The sequence below is a fragment of the Antechinus flavipes genome, chromosome 2 (assembly GCF_016432865.1).
Source record: "Antechinus flavipes isolate AdamAnt ecotype Samford, QLD, Australia chromosome 2, AdamAnt_v2, whole genome shotgun sequence".
NCBI classification, from domain to species: Eukaryota; Metazoa; Chordata; class Mammalia; order Dasyuromorphia; family Dasyuridae; genus Antechinus; species Antechinus flavipes.
In genome coordinates this window covers 451,339,734-451,362,857 of record NC_067399.1, presented here as the reverse complement: position 1 = coordinate 451,362,857, position 23,124 = coordinate 451,339,734, and the positions used below count along the sequence as shown (strand labels likewise).

The following is a 23,124-nucleotide window of genomic DNA, read 5'->3' as shown; positions in this document are numbered from 1 at the left end:
CAGAACTGGTTGAACTACCTTTTAACTGCCTTTTCAAGTAAATTTTTTGTTAGACCTAACTTGTGCTAATGTATCACAAAATCAATCGCCAAGCATTTATTAAATGTCCAGTATGCACCAGCACTAAGCTGGGTGTGTGGGAACAAAGGAACTGAAATAAGCCCTGCATCTAAGAAACTTATATTTCAAGTTAAATGATAGATTAGTCTGGATAGTCTGGAGTTGAGACTGCTTGACAATCTAGACATCCAGTCCACCAGAGTTGACTTTGTATTGAGTTGTCCCAAATTCTTCTGACTCCAGCTTTAGTTTTGTTCAGCAGTCATAAGAATTAGGATAGGGTAGAAAGATTTTAATGGATAGGAAATGGATAGAGAGAATTAATCTGGTTCCATAGCACAGGACAACATATGGAAGGAACATGATACTAATTGGAACTTATTTTTTTAATTTAACTTGCCTATTAAAATAAGCCCTTTAAAAAATTGTGGAGGGAGAAAATTTTGGAAAGGTAAATGTTGAAAACTATCTTTGCATGTATTTGGAAAAATAAAATACTATTCAAAAAGACCCAGACAAAATAATAAAAAAAAATTGCATAGATAACTAGTATATGTGAACAAAAATATGATTAGGAAACTCCTGTAAGATAAGGGCTTTTTCATTGGCTCTTAAGCAAGCTAGCATATAAATGACAATTGATGGGAGGAAAGGGTACTGTACTCAACAGTAACTAGCTGAATGACCACTGGTAAGTCAGTCTGCTCCATCTTGGAGTTGGAGGGGGAGGGACACTGTTAAAACCCAGAATGCCTCAGAAATGTGAGTTGTTAGTAAAAGGAGCTAATTGGATTTTTTCAGTAGCGGTAAGTTGCATTACTATTGGAAATTTTTCACCAGAATGAAATACTTAGTGTTAGGTCCCCTCACTAACTATACTAGGGGCTAGAGATGGAATCTACTCTTGGAAGAGAAAGGAAAAGGAATACTCCTCTTGACCTCCTTTCCCCCAAAAAGAAAGAGCATAAGTTGTTTAGATTGCGATCAGATACTAGTACTAACTAGGAAGAGACTTAGTAGGCCAAGGAGTCCTATCCCCTTTAGAGAGGAAAGTGAGACAGAAGGAAAATAATTCAGCGATAATCACATAATTAATGGCTGGCAGAACTAGGACTAGAACTCAGATCTGCCAACTGTCAATGCACAGCTCTTCCTACTTCATGAAGTTACTTTAAAACAATATATAAAGGTACCTTAGTTAAGTTGGTGGAACATGATGGGAGTGGATTCTTGACAAAAGCATTCCCTTCAGGACTCGCCTTGAACTTGTGAATCAGAAATTGATTTCCCAAAATTCAATTCACATTTGAAATCTACCTATATTATAATTGAATGTTTAAAACTCTCTGGAAGTCACTTCTAGCTCTAGATCTAGAAATTCTATGATTCCCCCTTCCTCAACTTAATCACATTTAAGACCGCTTTCTGGGAATCATTTCAAGAAAACCCATAGAAAATAACCAACACTAGTGACAGTAAGATCAGAATGCCAAGGGAGAAAGTCTATCATGAATTAAGTGCTGTTCTTCAAATTGGAGCAGCACAGGTACCTTTGTGATGATCATTGGCTTCTGCTGCTTTGGTATGACTTCCTCGGAAATGAAAATTTTTCTGATGGATTGCCTTTGGGAAATAATTAGCTTTCTGAAACAATGTATTCTATAAGTTCCTCAGACTGTCCGTGTGGCTGTAGGGGCTTAATGCATGATTATTTAAGGAGAAGCAAATCTTATTTCTGTTTGTCAGATCACATGTGGAGCATTTTGCTTTCTGGATGTCCATCAGCAAGCATTTATTAAATGCTTATTATGTTCTAGGCATTGCAAAGTACTAGGGTTACAAAGAAAATAAACATAGTTCCTGCCTTCAAGGAACTCGTGTTCTAATGGAGATAACATGCAAAAAATTGAACGACAGGATTTTTGCAGTGGAAGATAGTCTTGGAGGAAAGCAATCGTGTATGTGTGTATTTTAATCTCAGAGGAAAAATATTTGCCCCGTTTGTGGGCTTATTTGGGCATGCAGAGGTGTTGCTCACATGAATTAACTGTGTCATGCATACGGTGGGATTTGAGTTGGCAAGGAAGCCAGGGAGCATTCCAGGCATGAAGGACAGCCAGTGAGACCTGTACTTTGAAGAGATCCCTGACTGCCATCTGGGGGTAGATTAAAATGAGAAGAGACTTGAGATGGGGAAATCCATCAGAAGTCTTTTGCAGTATTCCTGCGTAATAGGGTTAAGGTGAAGAGAGCCTGCAGTAATGTGGTGGGGAAAATAGCTGTAAAAGCTGGGAAAGTAAAAACAAAGCTTGGCAACAGATTGGATATGTGAGGTGAGGGCTAAATAATAGAATCTCAATTGCTAGATCTAATGGCAATTTTTTTCTGACTTTAGAATTCCAGACCTCTCTGCAGCCCAGCACTGTTAATTACCTTCTTTTCCTAGATAATCTGATTTTTTTTTTTTTTTTTTTTTTTTGGTGACACTGATCTCTTTCAGTTCTGCTTGTCTTCTCTGCTGGTTCTTTGTCCAAATCATGTACATTTTGGAAAAGTCGTTGGCAAACTGAAATGGACTGGGGATGGAGGAATCAAGATGGGATGAGGATTGGGACGACCATGTTATAAATGAATCAGGTGAAGGAATTGAGAATGTTCAACCTACAGGAACTGAGAGGTGAAAATTTAGTGTAGTCTTTGCATATTTGAAGCATCCTTGTTTATGAGAGGAAATAGAACTTGTCCTAGGCCTATTGGGGACTGTTCCAGAGAGTTGCTTTTAGCTCATCCCAAGAAAGGACTCAAAACTATCAAATGGAGAAATGGGCTGCTTGAGGAGGCTGTAAACACTTTTTTGAGACTAGATGATAGGGATGTTGTAGGCTGTGATTCCTATTTTGTTTACTGGACTTGAGGACCTCTGAAATTCCTTCTAACTCTGAGAGATTCATTTATTGCTTACTTGTGCTGCAGGCAGAGGTTGAACCTCGTGATGACTGAAAGCTTGCTTAAAAAGGAGTGGACGTTCACTTTGACCACCAGATGCAGAGAACTAAGCAGTCTGTTTGTTATACAGTGTGTTTATTAAGTAGATTCAGTCTTATATATGATATACAGATTCCAAAGAAAAAGGATTCCACGTACTTATGAAATCAGTGCATTTAGCAAGTAATACCATGGAGAGAACAGCTTGATTAACAGCTCATTGGTCTTTTGTTAAGTGAGGGGGGGGCGTTGGCCTGTGCTAATCATTCCACAAACAAAACAGAATTCAGTTGCATCACATAGAATAGACACACATTCTAAGAATTAAAATATTAAGCCACATTTACTGGAAAAAACCCACTATATAGAACACAAATAATTTTTATAGAGAGCATTGAGGAGGAAGTCCTCATCTGCTTAAAAAAGCCACGTTAAGTTGCATAGGTGCATCTCTGTAAAAATATAATTTAGAGGTGAAATAATTGATTAAGCAGTAAAGTGTCACCTTTAGAAGTTGGAATTCTTCCATTGTCTTAAGTGCTTGCTATCTGAGCCTCTCTCAAAAGATGGTTATTCCCTCCTGGGTCCCTAAGTGTCCCAGGTGAGTACTGAAGACACATTTGAAAGTGTCAGATTGATACTTTCCTAATAACCTGTAATTGTGCCAGAGGGCGAAGGCCTACTGGCCTTGTCCCTTGATAGCCATTTGGACCCAAAGGCTAGAATAACTTCTGCTTTATCATGAGGAGAATCGGACCCATTTAGGTGACAATTCTCCATCTATGCCTCTTACCAACCAAAGAAATCAAGAGGTGTCCTTACTTTGACTATCACTGCTAGACCAACCACAAGACAAAGGACCGTGGGCCATCCATGCAAAAAGGAAACGATTTGCTAGTTCCAGAAATGTTTGTAGCAAATCCTAGATCTGTTGTGGTGAGGTTAAAAAATTATGTTTCTTTTTTCTCTCTTAGGTGGAAACACAGGTAAAAGAGGAGAGATTTGTGGCTTTGCTAAGCAGATGAGTTGAGTGAGGCGCATCTTCCTCCTCAACGGGCGAGTCTTGCAGACCACACAGGGATGGGGGGATCTGTACATGTAAACAGTACACTTTCACTGAGTCCAAAATTAGGAGCCAAAAGACAAAGGTTCACATTGGTCTTAGGTAGATACAGGCAAAGAATTGAGCTCTTGAGCTCGGAACCAACAAAAACCAAAAATTTCTAAAGCACCACTAAATTATATAAAAATCAGACCATGGACGGATTGAAACTGGTATTCTGGTGAAATACTACACTACCTTGTAAAAAGTTTTACAAAAAATTACAAATTAAAAGTATATTAACCCTCTGAGTTCAAAGCAGCATTTTGAAAATGGACTGGTAGTTAATCCGCCAGCCACCCCTGGAATGGTGAGTGGCCCTTTGGATTGGGAATAGACAGGGTCTCACCTGTTTGGAAATCCTCTGAACACTTTTCCCCCTCATTGCAACACTGTCCTCAGGAATCGAATAATCCATGTGTACAAGGTATGAAGGTAAAGATGAATTTCCGATGGGCTGAACACAATCATGGGTTTCTCCCATGGGTTTGCTCTACAGAATCTCAAGTCCTGACCATCGCCCCTCTCCTCGTTTACAGCTTGCCTTCCCTAATCCTCTAAGCCCTATCCCAAACATTTCTTGCTGTTGTGTTCTGCTTCCATCCTTTCCTTTTTCTCTTAGAATCCAAAATGGGAGTTTAGCCCTTAGGCCCTTCAACAAGAATTTAGGACAGTTGGGACGGCCTTTGAAACAGCTTTAGGGAGCACAGCTGCAGTTGGAATGGAGGTCAGGGCAGACAAGAACATGTTCTTCAAACCTACAGCCGGAACAAGCATGCTGGTACTTGGGAGACAGTGAGGAGTATGGAGTAGGGGGTGGGAGGGAGGAGAGAGAAGCTGCATCGTTAAATGAGGAAAAAAAAAGGCAAACCAAGAACCCAGACTTCTGTGACTATACTAGAAAATGGGGTCCTGTTTCCACTTAATAACCTGCTCCAGATTCTGCCATTCATCATTAGGGCTTCAAAACGAACTGACCCACCAGGTGCAGGTTAAACCTATGAGGTGATGGTAACGTGATGGGGAATCTATTGTCCTTCAGCTACACCTGAGAGTCCCGTCTTCTCCCAGTGGCACGTGTTTCACATTAAACCTACACTCTTACCACAATACTAAGGCAGGGCCGAAAGTGATCTGTTAAGACGGCTTGAACTCAGAAAAATCCAACTTCAAATTGTAGCAAATGCTGCTCTTTACACAGTCCCTTGGGAGGGGAACCTCTCCCGTGTCTTATGTCAGTGTGTCAAGAGACTGATAGCTCTGGGATTAGCCTGGTTGCTGCCTCAAGAAGATGAAACGTAAGCAATTGATAACAAGAATTCTAAGGCGGCGATTGTCTCAGCCATTTTGTTTTTTAAACATTAAGACTTTCACAAATTGCTCGGGGTAACATTTTGCAAAAGGTCTGTTGGTTACTTTGTAGTATTGTTCACACACAAAAATAAATATTTACACAAATTCAAATGCTGAGTGTGTGTGTGGGTGGGGGCGAGAGGGGCGTTAGGGGGTCCTGTGATCCGAACGGTGCATGGTCTGGAGAGTCTAAGGGGAGAGGCTCTGGGCACTGAAGTATGTGCTGTGATGTGGATCTGTCTTGGCTGTTTTAACCCTGATGAGGCCCAGGCTGCCCAAAAATCAGTCAAGGAGAAGGCTTATTTTGACAGAACCGGTGTGATTAAAATGGCGTGTGGGAGCCCTACTGTCCCTGGGAACAGGGTATGCAAAAGAGAAGACCGTACCACCTCTGGTGGGGGGTTGAAAGGCAGAGTTGTGGGTTCCTCATCTTTCGGTTGCCCCTTGTCCTTTGCCACTCAGCCAGGGGCCTTCCTGGCTAGAGCCAGGTCATGGGTTTTGTGCCTGGAAGGAGGAACAGTCCGATCTAGTTCCCTCCCTCCCTTCCTGAGGGAAGCCTGCCACCATCTTGAATGCTGTAATAAGAGGGAGAGTGACCGAGGCTAGAGAGGAGCTGGTTTGAGGGAGAGGGGTCTCGATAACGATAGCCAAGGTGGTTGCTGGGAACTCTCCGCTCCCCTGGGCCAGGCACCTCGGGTCCCGGTCTGCTTCGGCTGGGTGAAGGTGGCCGTCGCTGAGATAGAGGAGCTAGAAGTCTCACAGGTCATGGGGCAGCGTTTGCTGCGCTTATGGCTACTGCACATGTTGCATTGAGAGGCCTTGACAGGGCCCTTTGAGGTCTAAGCTAAGTCCCTGGCTTTAGCAGCACTGGTAGGTATTGCACTGAGCAAAAGGAAGTGCCTATAGGAAGGGAAGAAACCAGGCCAGCTTTTTTTCCTTCACACTCTAGGGACTGTGGGTTTCTTCCAGGACCGTTCGCGCCCAAGGGAGCCGGTCCCAGGAGATGCTGTGGCCCCTGCTTCCCTCAGTCAGCCGGGCGGAGAGGGAGGGGGACGTAGCTCCCGACACCTCCTCTAGAGGAGCCCCGCTTTCTCCTCATCTGCCTCGGGCTCTCCCTGCGAGGGGCGCCGGGAGCTATTTCCCTTCCCCCGTCCTCCAGGAAAGGTCTGTCTTCGCCGCCCCAGGAGGGGCGAGAGGGGAGGTCTGTCAGGGAGCCGGCAGCTGGCTGTCTATGGCCCCGGCGTCTGGCTTTGCTGGTTTGGACTTGGGGGAAGCTCACTGCCCGTCGTTTCTCAGATACCCAATTTGGATTCACTTCATATCAAGGTACTGGGGGCGGGGAAAGCTGGGGAACAGCCATTCTGAGCAGGCTCAGGGCACGTCCGTTCTGGGAAAAGCCCACGCTGGAGTGTGAGGTAGAAGACAGACGGTGACCGTGTGAGGGGGTTTGCAGAACTGGGACTGCCGCGGCAGTGGGTCTGGGATGGAGGGGGGTTTGTCTGCGGGGGGTTACATGTGTGTGAGGTCCTTCCACTTGGCGCTGCCCATGCTGAGGTTACTGACTGGAGGAGACTGTGTTCCTGTAGCAGCAGTGGGGTCTGATTGAGAGCATATCTGAGTCTAGACACGACAGCTAGTGGGTGCAGTTCAGTCTCCTGGCGGCTGACTGCGGGGGAGGTGGGCTGCAAGCTCCAGGTCCTGGGCCCCGGGAGAAGCCGGCCTCCTTCTGCCTCTCCGCCCTGCTGCCCACCCCTGTCACTGTAGTGATATGGAATGTTAGTTCGTAGGAATAAATTCCTTCTGATCAGACAGACACAAACTAGCAATCTGTACAAACACAAAAGAATCCATTTTCAGAAAAATAAATTACTAAGGGTAGAGGAGGAGGAGGAGGGTCCATTTTGTTTTTTCTCAATAAATATGCAATTCTGCTCACCTAAGACTTGAAAGGTAATTATCTGGGGATGGGATTCTAACGTCAGGGTCCACGAAGGTTACTCTAAATACGGCCACAGCTCCCAAGCTCCCTGTCAAGAAAGTTCAAACCCCCTCCAAAGCTGCCCGTTTGGCTTCTTCCAAGCAGGTAAGTGCACCTGTGTGGTGAGATTCAAAACAAATAAAAAGTGTCCTTGTGCCCAAAGTCCCAGGTGCTTGGAGTGTGTGTAGAAACAGCTCGTTTAGGTTCCACCCATTTTTTTTCTTTAAATAAAATGTACCAGCTAGAGGGGAAAGAAGACGCCAGGTCCTCAGCTGGGGGCAGCCCCTTTCTCTAGGGTGGAAATTGTCATGTGACACAGGAGCTCTCCGGGCGCTGGGGCGTCAGTTTTGCTGCAATATGAGGTTTTCCAGTTCGTCCGCAGACCTCAGGAGAAAGGCGGCAGACTCTCGGTAGCCAGCGATGAGCTGCCGCACTGCGCTGATCTCCGTGGGGCTGAGCTGGGCAGTGGCCATGCCCCGGCTGGTGCTGTTGCTGGAAGAGGAGGAGGAGGACGAGGTGGTGGTGGTGGTAGTGGTGGTGGTGGCGGTGGTGGAGGCAGCCCCGCCTTTCATGCTGAGATCTGTAGGACCTGGGGACGGGACAAGCCAGAATTACAAAGGGGCCGATGCCCTGCTGGCGCCCCCGGCCAGGCTGTAAGGCGAGGGCGTGGCAGGGGCGACGCGGAGCGGGCGGGGGGCACCTGCCGCGGTCCCACCCGGCCCCGGCACCAGAAGGCGCCAGGACGTAACAGAGCCGGCCGTGACCGGGTTCGGAGCCGGAACCACCACGCCGGGGAGCCCCTCTTTGAGCCTCAGTTTCCTCACCCATAGAATGAGGCTGGTTATTCTCACTAATCTCGCAGGCTGTGAGGGCAGCCAGACACGAGCTGGAGAGAAAGGGCCGAGCTGAGGGCGGCGTGTGTCCCACACCACACACACACACACAAACCTCAGGAAAGTCGGAGACCTGGGCTCCCATCACACCCCTTGCATCTTGGTGGAACCGTGATCCCTACATCAGTGATAACGAGGCTCCCTGAACAAGGGAAAATTAGGGCAGAAACAATGACCCTGTGGTTGGCAAGAACATCCTGGAGGAGATCAGTTCTGAACAGGGGAGTTGGAATTAGATCAACGCGTGCCCAGGGAGAGGCTGCCGAAGGCAGGACGGCAAGTCCGTGTGTCGTTTCCCTGTGTCCTATAAAATGAGGCAGCTGGACTAACCAAGCGCCAAGATCTTTTCAGATCTAACAGTGAAAGTCTTAAGGCGGTCTGCCCCCGTCAGAGAAAACGAGATGTGGAAAGATAAAAGGGTCGTGGAGGGCTGGAAGTGGAAACGACTTGTACCAGCAAGCTGAAGCTGATGGGACTTACATGCCATTTTATAGATGAGGTAACAGAGATACAGAGAAGCCGGCTTGCTGGATAGCATGCAGGTGGAAAAGGGCACATCAGAATTCAAACTCTGATTCTGAATATTGTATCTGAGTTGTTGGGAAAGACATCCAACAAGCAGAACAAGCTGCTGACCTCGGCACCATCCCCCCCGGACCCCACTTCTGCCAAACGTTTGTGGATAGCAACGGTCCTCCGTAAGGGGGACCCCGACGAGACAGATCCTAGAATAGGAGATGGGGCACAAGTCTAAGGAGCCTGGCCAGCAAAACTCTTTCTCATCATAGAAAATGAGAGGTAGAGAATTCAAGTGTTACAACTCAGATATTGTCAGTGAAGATGACACTCGGATGGGAAGTGACCCATCCTTCCTCACAAAGTGTATAAAGTCACTGCTTGACCCAAGTCCGGCCCTCTCACCAGAACAATGGAAGTGGACCAGAACTGGCACCTCTGGGAGACAGAGGAATTGCAGCCTCCAGGTGAAATAGTAGAGAGAAAGTGGATGTCTGGATGGGGCAGATTTAAATGCCCTAAACCTGGGCCAAGCATAAGAGACAAGCCAGCCTCTCCTCTCCCATGTTACAAATGTTATCCAGGGAGGTCCACCGCATGAGGATGATTCAAGGGCAAGGTGAAACTTGCCTATGTTATTTCTGACTCACTACACAAAGTTTGTTGTGGTCCTCAACTCTTGTGCTTTCATCATAAATCTCTGAGGGATGTAAGTAAGCAGGGCTCCCCTTCACCCCCTCCTTTTTCAGATGCCGAAAATGAGACCCAGGGAGAAGCAGCAGCCTGCCAACAGTTGCACGAATAGGAAGCTCATGAGCTGGGACACACACAGGCTTTCTGACTCTGAGTCCAGGTTAATGCTACCACTACACGCTTGCCCCCTCAAAACCTAATCACATAGTCTTTGAAGCAGCTAGGGCGTACACTAGGTAAGTTCTGGACTTAGAGTCCAGAAACCCCCGAGTTTAATTCTTGCTTAGATACTTCATTTATCCTTCCTCACCAGTAGAGCAATCCTCACTGAATTGCTATCATGGTGACAAAAAAGAGGTTCAGAAACAACTGGTTAGGAAGCTTTTTCTCAAAACTCTTCACTGTTTAAATCTGGAGGGGGCTTCTTAAGTTCGAAGAAGTCTAAGTTCTCTCCTATGGGGCTGAATAACATGGATTTTTTTTTCCCCCCTGAGGGAATTGGGGTCAAGTGACTTGCCCAGGGTCATACAGATAGAAAGTATTAAGTGTCTGAGGCCAGATTTGAACTCAGGTTCTCCTGACTTCAGGGCTGGTGCTCTATCCACTGCGCCCCCTAACTGCCCCACTGCATGGATTCTTAAGAAATGAATCAAAATCTGTCTCATCTAAAGCCTTTTGGTTGTGGCTTTACAGGGAGAATGAATTCTGTAATCTCATGATGTCAGTTAAATAATTTCCCTATAAGACTGTAAGTTCCATGAGAGTAGAGATTGGATCTTCTTCCCTAAATTTTAGATCTCTTTTTGGTCACACAAAAGATGACTTCTTAATTTGGGATCTTTGGCCCTGATCTTCTGAGTGACCAACTGTCCAAGTGGCCAGTATTTTTGAGTAACAATGACCACAGCAAATGACTTTTTTTTTTTTTTAATGTTTTCATATGATGTCGAATTGCTATAAAGATGTAAGAATTCTGGAGTTTCTAGTGGAAAGAGGGAAGACTTGGGTATATACTAGTTTTAGTGCCTTACATTATTCTTCAGCTTAAAAATATAGAACTGTGTTTTGAGTAACTTGTTTTGGCCATAAAATGATAATATTCAGTACTCATAAAGTAGAAAGACCATGAGCCTTGGAATCACTAGCATCATAAACAAGACTATTCTGAGCATCAGTTTCTGCATCTATAAAGTGGAGCTGACATAATTTGCATTATCTGCTTCATGAAAGGGCATAAAGAAACTGGCAAAACTTAAGGAAATGTGAGTTATTAGTTTAAACTTCACTAATACTTGGGAGACTTAGAATGGGATAGAATTTTTTGAGGGAGAGGGTAAAACACAAAAAGTCCTCGAAAGAATTTTTTTTTTTAGATTGCATATGTTTCTCTATTTGGGGAAGGCAGTGGGGTTGGGGAGTATGGGGAGGAGGGGGAAGATTAGGGTGAGAACAGAATAGGAAACTAACTGGAACATGTCTAAAAGAAGGTTATCAGTTGGATGAGATCACTGGAAACCAGACCAAACAAGGAACTGAAAAGGTCTCTGCTGAAGAAGATTTAGGGAAGATAAAGCATGAGGAATTAGCATTGTTCTTCATTGCCAGAAGGGACAGAGCTAGGAACACCATGCAGAATTCACAAAGACAGATTTCACCTCAATGGAAAGAAAGGGTCCTTAAAACCAGCCCAAATTAGATAGTGAGTCTTCTGTTATTACAGCACAATTTGATAGGGTGATGACTATCAAATGAGTTCTTGTTCAGCTACAGGTTGTACTTGATGGGATTCTGGGTTTGTTTGTTTGTTTGTTTTCCCAATAGAAATGGTCTAACAGCCCACAGGGCATCTCTCAGTAAGCCAATGAATGCTGAGAAATGACATGCGTAAGATTAGTCCTTATCTAAGGGCGTGGTACTGACCTGTAAGGCTAATGTTAGAGAAAACTCCCCTCACATCTTATTATTTTCAGGGGATGCTTACCTAGAGGAATCAGAAGTCAGATTTGGGGATGAGGGGGAAATAACTGAGATAACTTCTATATCTTTATGGAGTAGACTGGCTGGCTTGGATGTTGGTTATCATGTCACATTCCAAGCCAGGGGAAAGCACCTTTATAGGGGAATCTAAATGTTGAGGGAAGTTGAAGCTTCATTCTTCATACACCCAAAAGAAGCAGAATATATAGATGGGAGATAAAAGCTTATCTAAGGCATCCCAAGCCTACTTGTACTTTCTTTCTAGCAGAAAAATGCAAGGGATGGAGGAGTAGCCAGCGGGAGTCCTTCTAAAAGACTTCTGAAGGACCGTTCTAATAGCCAGAATCCCAATTTACAAAAGTAAAATTAGTTTCACAAACAGTGAGTCGAATTAACAGATGGGGAGAGGGAAACTACTCACAAACTTCTATCAGAATCTTAGCTCTGAATTGGTCAGCGATTCCAAAAAGCAGTTTGAAACTCTGCTTCACCCAAGTTACCAAGGGGCAATCTTTTGGCCTAGCTATACTACAGTTTGGCCTACAACCCAGAGAGGAAAAAGTCCTATGTGTAGGAAAATATTTTAAGTATGTCTTTTTGTGGAAGCAAAGAACTGGAAACTGAGGGAGCATTCATCCATTCTTTAATTGGGGAATGGCTGAACAATTATGGTATATTACTTTAATAGAAGTCGCAGTACATAGAAGTCAGGAAGACTCATCTTCTTGAGTTCAAATTCGGTCTGAGACATATATATATATATAAAACTTTTGGCAAGTCACTTACCCCTGTCTGTTTCAGTTTCCTCATCCACAAATTGAGCCAGAGAATGGAATGGCAAACCACTCTTTTATCTTTGCCAAGAAAACCCAAAGCGGGTCACAAAGAGTCAGACATTACTGAAATGACTAAATGACAAGAATCACACCAAAAGAATAAAAGAGTTTCAGAGAAACCTGGGAAGATTTATATAAACTTATATACAATGAAGTGAGCAGAACCACAAGAAAAATTGATGCGATGCTCAAGCAAGTTCCAGAAATCCAATGTTGAAGCCTGCTACCCGTCTCCTGACAGAGCTAACAGACTGAAAAAACAAAATGAAAGATGCATTGGATATGGCGTTTTGGTTACTATACAGAATTTACAAGGGTTTTGTGGGTTTTTTTTTTCAGTTGGGGGGAGGTGGGAAGGAAAGAAAATAAATGCTTTTTAGTTGGAAAAATCCAACTAAGGTGGCCTTTATAAAAAGGTTATTGCAATAGTCCAGTAGTGAAGAAATGAGGGAGTCTGTACCAGAGTAATGGGTGAGAGTGAATAGAAAAGGATGTAGATGAGAGCTATTGTGAAGGTAGTAATGAACAAGTCTTGGCAACAGATGAGATATATGGAGTGAGAGCCTCCTGTTCCCCTGGGGTCTCTGCCAATGGGATCCTGCTGCTCTTTTTTTTTTCCTCTGAAACACTTTGAAATCTTCTCCCTAAAGTCTAGTCTACTTAGAACATTTTGTTTTACATTATAATGATATCATTTCTCTGTCTTTTTCAGACTCTCCTATAACCCAAGTCCTTGCATTCAACAAATGTTTAAGGAATGAATGAATGAATGAGGGCAAAAGTGGGAGAGGGTAGGATTTCTCTAATGCCTGTATGACGTAAGAGGGAAGGTTTAGAAAACCTCATAATTTTAGTAAAAAAATAAACGAGGAGGATGATAACCTCTGAAAAGGATTCAGAGCCAGAAAACCAGAGGAGAGAATTCATAAAAACCATAAGTGAGGAAGCAACAGAAGATCCAAATGAATAAATCCTACTTTAATCAATTAGAATATATAGTAATAGTAATAGTTTACATTGTCATAGTACTTTAAAGTTTATAAGAATTGTTATTTACATTATCCAATTTCATTCTCACAACAACCCTCTGACCTAAGTAGGCTTGGGAGTGTTCCCATCTTGCAGACAAGGATGGAAAGGCTCAGAGAGAATAGATGATGTGCCCAAATTCACAGGTAAGTCAGACCCAAGTCTACTAATTCCAATTGCTACCAAAGCAGTGTTCTTTGAAAAAATGATGAGTAATTCAGAACATGCTAGAAAAGAAAAAAGTCAATATACCTCTCTTCAAAAAGAGCAGGTTAGACTCTGAAAGTGAATCTCTTCTCATTTCTTCTTGGAGAAATAACTGGTGAGAGGCACTTCTGGGGTGAGAGTCCTAGCCTGTGTTACATCCAAACTCTTTGAATAAGGACATTTCACCTTTCTGAGCTGAGCCATAAAGCAAAAACAAGAATACTTATATTTCTATTCTCCCTGGTTTGTGGGAAGAACAAAATGAATGTTGGCTATTCTCCTTTTCTGTCTCATTGAGTGTAATTGAGAGTTTCAAGTAGGCTCTAAGCTAGGAAGTTGGCTAGGTTTGAGTTAAAACCAGACTTCCACATTGAAAGGCAAATCTCTAGATTGGAGGATGAGAAGCAGAGTGGAAGACAGTTCGGATGTACACAATGGAAGGAAGAACCATTGATTCCATCTAGAAGAAGGATTCTGTGTGTGTGTATATGATGGAAAATTAATAAAGCCTACAGATCACTACACAGAATAATTTTTCCCCCTGAGGCAATTGGGGTTAAGAGACTTGCCCAAGGTCACACATTTAGGAAGTGTTAAGTGTCTGAGACCAATTTGAACCCAGGTCGTCCTGACTTCAGGGCTGGTGCTCTATCCATTGCACCACCTAGCTGCCTCCAGAATAATTTTTAAATAATCAAAGGAAATATTAAATTTCAGATAGAGACTGGTACATATAAATAAGAAATTCTATTCCCATTCAAATTCCCAGACGTTCTAGAATCTTTCCATAGACCAACAATTTCTGAAACTGTGGATCCCAGGTTAAAAGTCTTTAATTTAGAAGTATTTTTTCCAAACAGATGCCAATAGCTCTAAGCCATTGGTCTCAGTAGCCAAACCAAACCCCTTCAAGGAGCTTAAATTCTAATGAGAGATATAGAAAAATATAAGACACTAACAAAGTAGATATAAGGTAGCATTTGAGAGGAGTTTGAGAACCACAAAAAACCTCCTGGAGAACATAGAGCTTGAGCTAAATCTTGAAAGAAGTCAGGGATGAAAGAGGTAAAGCTAAGGAAAAGACATTTCAGGCACTAAGTTCAGCCAGCATAAAGGTACTGAGATGAGACCTGAAACATCACATGGGAAGAACAGCAAGTAGGTCAATATGGTTAGAACTGCTCTATGAGGAATAAAGTGTAGGAAAACTGTAATGATAAGAAGGTGCCATATCGTAAAGAATTTTAAAAGACTCCTAGGAATAAAAGGGAGCCGTTGGAGTTAATGATTGAGTAAGAGTGAGTGGGCAAGGAGATCACATAAACTGATGCCTTAGAAAATAACTTCAATAGCAATCTGGCTGATGGATTATGGAGAGAGAGGGGCAAAGAGGAAGAGGGCAACAGAGAAAGAGAGAGGGGAGAAGGAAGGAAGGAAGGAGAGAGGATGGGAGACAGACAGACTTCAGGGAGAATTTGAGAATCTGAGTAGTGCCTGAGTGAGTGAGGAAAAGACAAAAACTATGGAGAAAGGAAGAGGATTTGGCAACTGACCGACAATGTGGTATGAGAATAAAGAGTTGAGGTTTGTAAATCTCTGTGACTGGAAGGACAGCATTGCCCTTGATCGTAATGGAAAAATAAATAAGAGAAGAGGGCTTGAAGGAAAAGATAATGAGTTCTGTTCTGGACATGGTGAGTTTGAGATGCTGACAGGACATATTCAGTTTGAAATGTTCAAAAGACAGTTGAAGATGAGAAAATCAGGAAAAAGATTAGGTCTAAATCAAGGGAATCATGTACAGAGTTAAGCATCAAATAAGATGGGGGAAAAAAGATCTAGGATAGAGCTTTGGGAAATTCAGCTAAAGAGATGGAAGTAGGGTCAGACAGAATAAAAAACCAAGAAAAGTTATTGTTTGATTGTTGCTCAGTCATGTCTGACTCCTTGAGACCCCCATGGGGTTTTCTCGGCAGAGATACTGGCGTGGTTTGCCATTTCTTTCTCCAGCTCATTTTACAGATGAGGAAACTGAGGCAAACAGAGTGAAGTGACTCAACAAGCGAGTGTCTGAGGCTGGATTTGACTCAGGAAGATGAGCTGGGAAGAGATGCAGCACTCTGCACCATGGCACCACCTAGCTGCCATCGAGAGAATTTCTCTCGAGAAAGGTGGAGCGAAGGGATCAGTAGCGTCAAAGGCTGCTGAGAAATTAAGGACATCTGAAGATCAGATTGGGCCATTAAGAGGAGAGAGAGCACTTTGGTAGCCTGAGGAGGGCAGAGGCTTAGCAGATGAAGAAGGAGTTTAGCTGGAAAGGGGAGGAGAGATACAGAATGATAGCATCTAAAGAGGGTTGTTTTTTTTTAAGGATGCAAGAAATGTAGGGTGTTTGTAAACAACAGCGAATGAAGTTATAGGGAGAGACGAAAGATTGGAGAAGGAATGTTAAGGGAGAGTAATGTCCTGTAAAGATGTCAGGGGACGGTGCCAAGGGCTCATGGGAAAGACAGGAGCTAGAGTGGAGGAGGAGACGTGGGGATTGGCAGCAAGGCAAGGAGAGATAAGGAGAAGGGGGCACAAGTGGAAGCTTGACATGAATGGCTTCATTTTTAAAAATGAAATATAAAATGAGATGCAAAAGGAAGAAGGAGGTGCTTTGAGTTACCCATATACAATTATATAGGCCTGTCCTCAAATCCTTTCCTCTACCCTTTCCCACTAAATTATAAATCAGGGACAAGAGATGTCCCTGAAAGCACACTTGAAGAAAGATAGAGGATTCCCAACTTTTCCTTCAACTTAACGTCCTCTTAGAAAACTCATTTCTATTCTCTGACCTTCCATAAAATGAAGGAATCCAACGAGAATATCTCTATGGTACCATCCAAGCTCTATTCCATTCTCCAAGGGGATACTGAGAGTACCACAAAATGCTGGAGCTGGAAGAGAGCTAAGAGATCTGCTGATCCGTTGTCCTCATTTTACAAAGGAATGTGAGACCTAGAGATGAGAAATGACATTGCCTAAATTATCGGTTAGGACAAGGATCCGGGCTCCTGACTCAGTTCTTCCCACTTGTTTTCAAGGAATTATCTTCTTTCCCCATTACTCTATGAAATTGTTATTAACTCAAAAGAAAGATGGGGTATTGCTATAACAATAGTCTCAGTAATGGAAACCATATCAGAAAGAATTTTTTAAAAAGAGCAATCGGAGACATCAGGGTCATGGAAGAACCAGTTCTGGTCTGCCTCTTTAATATGTGGCCAAAGACGATAAGGAAAAAAAAATCTCTACTTTTCTGTGAAACAAGGATGATGATGAGCATAAATGCATTCCCTCTCTTGCAGGCCGGTTGCAAGGAAAAGTGATTTATAAACTTGAAGGAGGGTTACCAGAAACCTCCCTACCATGTCTCAATAGGGCAATAAAGATCATCTTAGGACCTGGGATAGATATCAGTGGAATCTAAGCCTTTAATTTGGATTTAGGAAGATGAGTCTTTCTGACTCGAGGGTAGTGGGGAGTTTGATTCAGGCCTGGAGGATCTCCTCTCTCATTTTTATAGGAAGATAATATGGAAATCCGAAACTGAATCTATCAAAGTCGGAAGTATTAAATTATGGATCTGGTTGATGATGGATTCCAAGGGACAGACTGGACAAATGTGGAGGGATGGATTTTATGGTCCATAAAAATCATGAAAGACGACAGGGAAGCAATCTGTGTTGTGAAGAGAATACTCACGCCAAGAAAACCACGGCTTCCACATTTGAAAAAGGCTAATGTTTGAGTCTAAGAATAAGAAAACAGAGTGATGGCTAGCTCTACCCTCCTGTTCTATGATTTCAAAGCATGAATCAAAAGAAGTGCTAGAGCCCTGAAGCTGTCACTCACTGCCAGAGAAGAGCCTCTTTAAACCAACACTGTCCCAAGGAGCTATGTCTGAAGGATGCCAGGTAAGTAGCAGTACTCTCTAACCTGTATTGTCTAAGGAAAGATGCGAGGAGACACAGGGGTAAAGCAGGGATAGGGAAATTGGATCTGAGTCTGCAATGTGATCCAGTCATGCCTCAAGCTGTGGCCGGGGTGAGGGGAGCCCTTTCAAAAGAAAATTAAGGTATCATTGGATGGAAATGAGAGGGTATTTATGCCCTTTAGTCCAATGCCCTTTTAGGTTCAATGACTAAGGGAATGGGGTAAATGAGATTAGCGACAACAGAAAGGAACTAGACTAGGCAGGGGTTTCCCTCATTTTACAATGAGGGAAACTGAGGCTCAGAAAGGCGTAGTGAATTACATGGTGAATCAGTGGTAGAGGCAGGACTCAGACCTCTGGACCCCCGGTTCAGACCACTTTCTACTCTATAGCATGAGAGAAAAGACAAATCAACTCCAAAGGGTACTTAGGAGCTCAGACTTATCTCTCAGCCTCATGAATAAACAGGGAAGAAGTAATTTCTTAGGGCTTTCTAGTTCAGCTAATTCTTACTAGGGTTTCTCTAAAACCGGATTCAGTTTTTTGCCACTAATGGGTGATATCATATGCCATGACGAGTATGTATATGTTGAGGTTAGCTGGGGTGTACTAGGAGAGCAATGGATTTGAAGTCAGAGGCCTGTATGACCCAAGCCGTCACAAAACTTCTCTTATCTATAAAAGAGAAGTTAGATCAAGAATTCTTAAAACTTTTGTGTGTCCTAGACCCATCTGACAATCTGGAAAAGCCCATGAGGCTCAGCTCTTCTCAGAATCATGTTTTTAAATGCATATTAGATTACAAAGGAAACCGATTATGTTGATCTGTAATTATTAAAATATTAAAGAAATAAATTCATGGGTCCCAGATTAAAAATCCTTAGACTAGTCTCTAAAGACCTTTTAAGCTTTGACAATCCATTTTAATATTTAGTCTCAGGGCCCTTCCTGCTCTAAATCACATGATTTATGCTTAGAATAGGACTTAGCAGCACCTGACAGAAATCCGGGAATGGGAATGGATCACTTGGGAAAGGGTACATCAGCCCTGGGAATTCTATTTAAATTTCCCCCAGTGGCTGTGCTCTTTGGTAGTTAGCTATATTAGGTAGCAACTTTCTTCCTTTTGGACCCCTCTGAGGAAGACATTTTTCTTTGTGTCCTGACTGTGGCATATAGTGCCTTATACAATGGAAACAGCTATAAATGTCTAAATTGAGTGGGGAGGAAGGAGAGTTGGTGTGATCAATTAGGCCTGGGTAGGCTCCCTCAAAATATCTTCCCTGATCCCCCTGCAGTGAATCAAGAGAGTGGTACAGGAATCAGGGGACTCCTGGGCCAAAGAGAAGGCTAGGAAATAAGAACCGCAGCAACTGGGCAGGACCTGCAGCAAGCGAAGGAACCTCTTCCTTCCTGAGTCCTGCTCCCTGACCCTCTCCTGGAGGTTTCCATGTTATCCTGATATTAAAAAAAAATGAGAGAGGAGATCCTCCAGGCCTAAAATAAGCTCCCCACTGCCCTGTTAAAAATTTCAAGGAAGCTCTCCAGTCTCAGATTCCACCACTCTCTGGAGAGGCATTGCACTTCTGCCATGTATTTCTCCATCAGAGAACTTACTACTGTCTGTGTCCTTATTATCCTGCTGGGCCAAGGGGCTTCCAGAGAGAAGTCTGTGTCTGCCCCAGGACCTACAACCTATTTCTGTAAGCAAGTTTCCCTTGCACAGAGCTCCCTCCACTGACAGCTCCAAGCTGCAGCTCCTCCATGATGTTGGAGACTGCCCCATTGACCCATGCAGTGATGAGCCTCCCTGAGCTCGGCTGGTCCGGCCTCAGAGAGCCACCTGCACCCAGCCAAGGCATCGGAGGAGGATGACTTTTACCTTTGCACCCGAGAAGCTCCTGCCTGATGTTCCCCACCGAGGTGGGGAGCCAGACTGGATGATGAATTTCACAATGGCTTGCCCTACTTGCTTCAACCAGTGGCTAAGAGCCACATGTTAGCCTAGCACTGGGCAGCCCCAGCAAGCCAGACAGAGGAGAGACGGGAGGGGGGGTCTTGCCCTCTTGTCCTCCTCTGAATTTCTTCCAGTTTTTGTATTCCCTCATCTTGGATCAAGGGGCCTCTATATTACACAGAACTGTTTAATTCTGAGGAGGCTTCTGAGAACAGAAGAAGGGAGAGGGAAGGATTTAGGAAACCCAAGAACAGTGGAGCTGGAAAGGACCTCGAGACTCACTCCAACTCCCTCATTTTATAGAGGAAAAACAAAGACCCAGAGCAGAAGAGTGATTTACTTATGACACTCAGAGTTGGGGGGCAGAGAAACCGGGCTCCAACATGGGTATTCTGGCTTCTGGCCTGGGGAGAGAAGGTACAGCTCCCTTTCCCCCTTGGGCCTTATTTTGCCCTATCTCTAAAGTAGGCATAACAGTACAACTCACATTTCTAGCCCATTTCTGTCATTTGCCCTCACAGTAATCTTAGGTGCTAGGGACAGAATATAAATTAAGAAATGAGAAAAATAAGGCTCTGAGAGGGCAAACTACTTAGTCAAGGTCACGCAGATAATACATGGGAGAGCACAATTGTAACTCAGGTCTCCTAACACCATTCCTGCCCATGTTTCTATCTTCCCAAGGCCTCAGCTTCAGGTGATGGATGGGAGCATCCAGTGAGATCCAGAAGCATGATCCTGGAGCAGAGGAGGAGGTGAGGAGCTCTTGTTTCTCAGGAATAACACAAGAGGGAGAAGAAGAAGAAACCACGTAGTGTTATAATGATGAGGCTATGCAGCCATGCTGGACAGCTGAGCCATGGATGGAATTGTAGAAAGAACACTGGCCTTGGGGCAAGACTGTGATTCTGCCCTTACTGGCCCTGTCACTTTGAGCAAAAGCATTTCTCTTTTTGCAAAATGGGGTTCATTCTAGAAGACGGAAATGCTAAAACTACCTGACTACCTACCTAAAGGAGAAGTTATATCCCTAACATAGTACCTGATGCGTAGCAGGTGCTTAATAAATGTTGGTTGAGTGGATCAAAACATAGTATTTTCACCTTATTTTTTGTTCACTTATTTATTTTTTCTTTCTTGTGTTTTTCCCCCTTTTTGATCTGATTTTTCTTGCGCAGCATGATGAATATGGAAATATGTTTAGAAGAATTGCACATGTTTAAACTATATCAGATTGCTTACTGTTGAAGGGATGAGGGAAGGAGGAAGAAAAATTTGTAACATAAGATTTTGCAAAGATGAATGTTGAAAATTATCTTTGCATGTATTTGGAAAAATAAAATAAAGTAAAATAAATGTTGGTTGAATTGAATTAATGCCATCTCTGCTCATTCTACTAGATAAGTCACTTGTCCTCCCTGGGTCTCGGTTTTCCCATCTGTAAAATAAAATGTTTAAGCTAAATGATCTCTAGAGTTTCTTTCAATTCTGGCAGTCTACGAGCCTATACTGTTAGAAGAAATTTGAAATCTCCCTGCCCCATTCTCACCGTTACTGTGATTTCCTGTCTGGAGGGAAGTTGGGGGCTGCAGACTGCTGCCCAAAGCCCCATAGCTGCGATAGCTGTAGTTCAGGCTGCCATTGATGTAGACAGGATCCTGGGCATATGAGGAAGCTGGCAGTGAGTAGGTCGAGTGGGTGATGGCTGCAGAGTCCCTGGAATGCTGCTTGTCAAGAGCGATGGGCTCATCCTATGCAAGGGGACCAAAGGTTTCATCAGATTCGGAGAAGAAAAGGAGCAAAGTGCCCTTAGTGACCCCAAACAGGACATTTCTCTTTCACAACCTCTTGCTCCTATAAAGCATCTCCTTCACAAACCCCCCATCTGATAGATGGAGATAAGACTAACTTCACCATTGATCTCCTAAGGGTGGCACAAGGGAGGTATTTGTAAGCTGTTGATGTATGGCAAAATGGGAGTTCTTAGGATCACTGAATTACTACACCCTCCGCTATGGACTCTTTCCTCTTCCCAGGGCACCAGTGCCCTGCTCGGAATGTCAGGAGCTGCAGCAGAGGCTACTTTTCTTTTCGGACTCTAGAAACTCAATCGGCCATGATGCTCCAGCATTTGAAGTGGCCCCTGCAATCCCCCTCCTCGCTCCTAAATGGAATGGGAATGTGCTCCGGCCTGCTTCACATTCTGACACTTTTTTGCATCTTCCCACCCCTTGGTCGCTGTTCTCGCTTCTTCATCCCCCCATCACCTTTCTCCTGCTAATCTCAGCTGGCCCAGTGAGTGCCTCCTGCCTGCTCACCCACGGGGGTCAACAAGCTGGACTTCATACCTGGGATGTCTGGTAGATCTCCAGTCTCATCCTCTTGGCTGCTTTTCTTGTTTCGCTCTCGCATGCAGCTGCCAGGATATTTTCAGCCATGGCTGAGGTCAGGTGGGGAGGAGTGGGTCTGGTCTAGGGAAAAGAAGGCAGTTTAAGATGCTCCCAGTTTAACAGGATGTCAGCGATAGAAGTGCTCTTAGAAAATTGACTAAAGGATGTTTATTTTGGCAGGGACCTTGGGAAACGTCTAGTCTAAACCTAAACTTAGGTTTTTTCGACACAGATGAAGAAACTGAGGCTCACAGAAATGATGTGATTTAAATCTGTGAAGTCAGACCTGTAGTTATAGATGGGGTTTGAACTCAGGTGTCCTGACACCAGATCCAGAGCTCTGTGATGAAATCTCTTGGCTATATCTGAGGGCAACTAGGGGATGTCAGGAGCAAGGAGGAGCAGGGTCAGAAAGAGAAAGTGTTGTAAGGAGCATTACTCCCCCATCTTTATGAGGGAATGAAGAGATAGCTTAGGAAAGGCTTTTGAAGATCTAGAGAAAGAAAAGGGAGTAAAGGAGGGAAATGCAAGAATTTACATTTATTGGAAGGTATGAGAGGCACAAGAAAGGGAAAAGACAAACATTAATAGAACTAATAGTCTTTTATAATTTACAAAGCATGTAGGTCACAAACCCCTGTAAATGGATGCACAGAGTAAACCAAGGCTCAGAGAGAAGGGGATATGCCCAACTCCCATAGCTAGCCAATGAAAGAGTAAGCTTAGAAGAACCCAACTCTCCTTGCTGTCAGCCCATTTCTGTGAGAACAGACTGTATTGGGGCGGGGGGGGGGAGTGCTCACCTCAATATCTGCAAAATTCTGTTTAAATATTTGCTAGTTGTTTTATCGTGTTATACTTGGACAAGCCAAGCCATCACTAGATTATAAATCTAGAGCTACAAGCCCCTCAGAGGCCATATTTTATAGAAAAGCAAAGTGAGCTCAAGGCAGATGAAGGTCATAGAGATAACAACCCAAATAAGTGGCGTTTGAAATCAGGTTCCCTAACTCCCAAGCCACGTACCAAATCATGCCAAGATATATTTAGGAGTTTCTTCATCTATAAGTGAAAATAATACTTCTACTCCTGCACTAATCTTAATCTGGGGTCCTTAAACTTCATTTTGTTGTTCTGGTTTTGCTTTAAACACAAACTGATAACTC

General features: G+C 43.8%; 1 protein-coding gene across 2 annotated transcripts in view; it reads right to left on the bottom strand.

Moving 5' to 3' along the window:
• Positions 1 to 3,124: 3,124 nt before the first annotated feature.
• NOL4L (nucleolar protein 4 like) overlaps positions 3,125 to 23,124 on the bottom strand; it is a 201,382-nt gene continuing 181,382 nt past the window's right edge. For both annotated transcript variants that reach the window (XM_051979386.1, XM_051979387.1), the window contains 3 exons: positions 21,917 to 22,039; positions 21,118 to 21,319; positions 3,125 to 8,067 (listed from right to left, as the gene is read on the bottom strand). In XM_051979386.1, the coding sequence (XP_051835346.1) occupies positions 7,820 to 8,067; positions 21,118 to 21,319; positions 21,917 to 22,039 (573 nt within the window). In that variant the 3' untranslated portion in view covers positions 3,125 to 7,819. The remainder of the gene's footprint in view (positions 8,068 to 21,117; positions 21,320 to 21,916; positions 22,040 to 23,124) is intronic.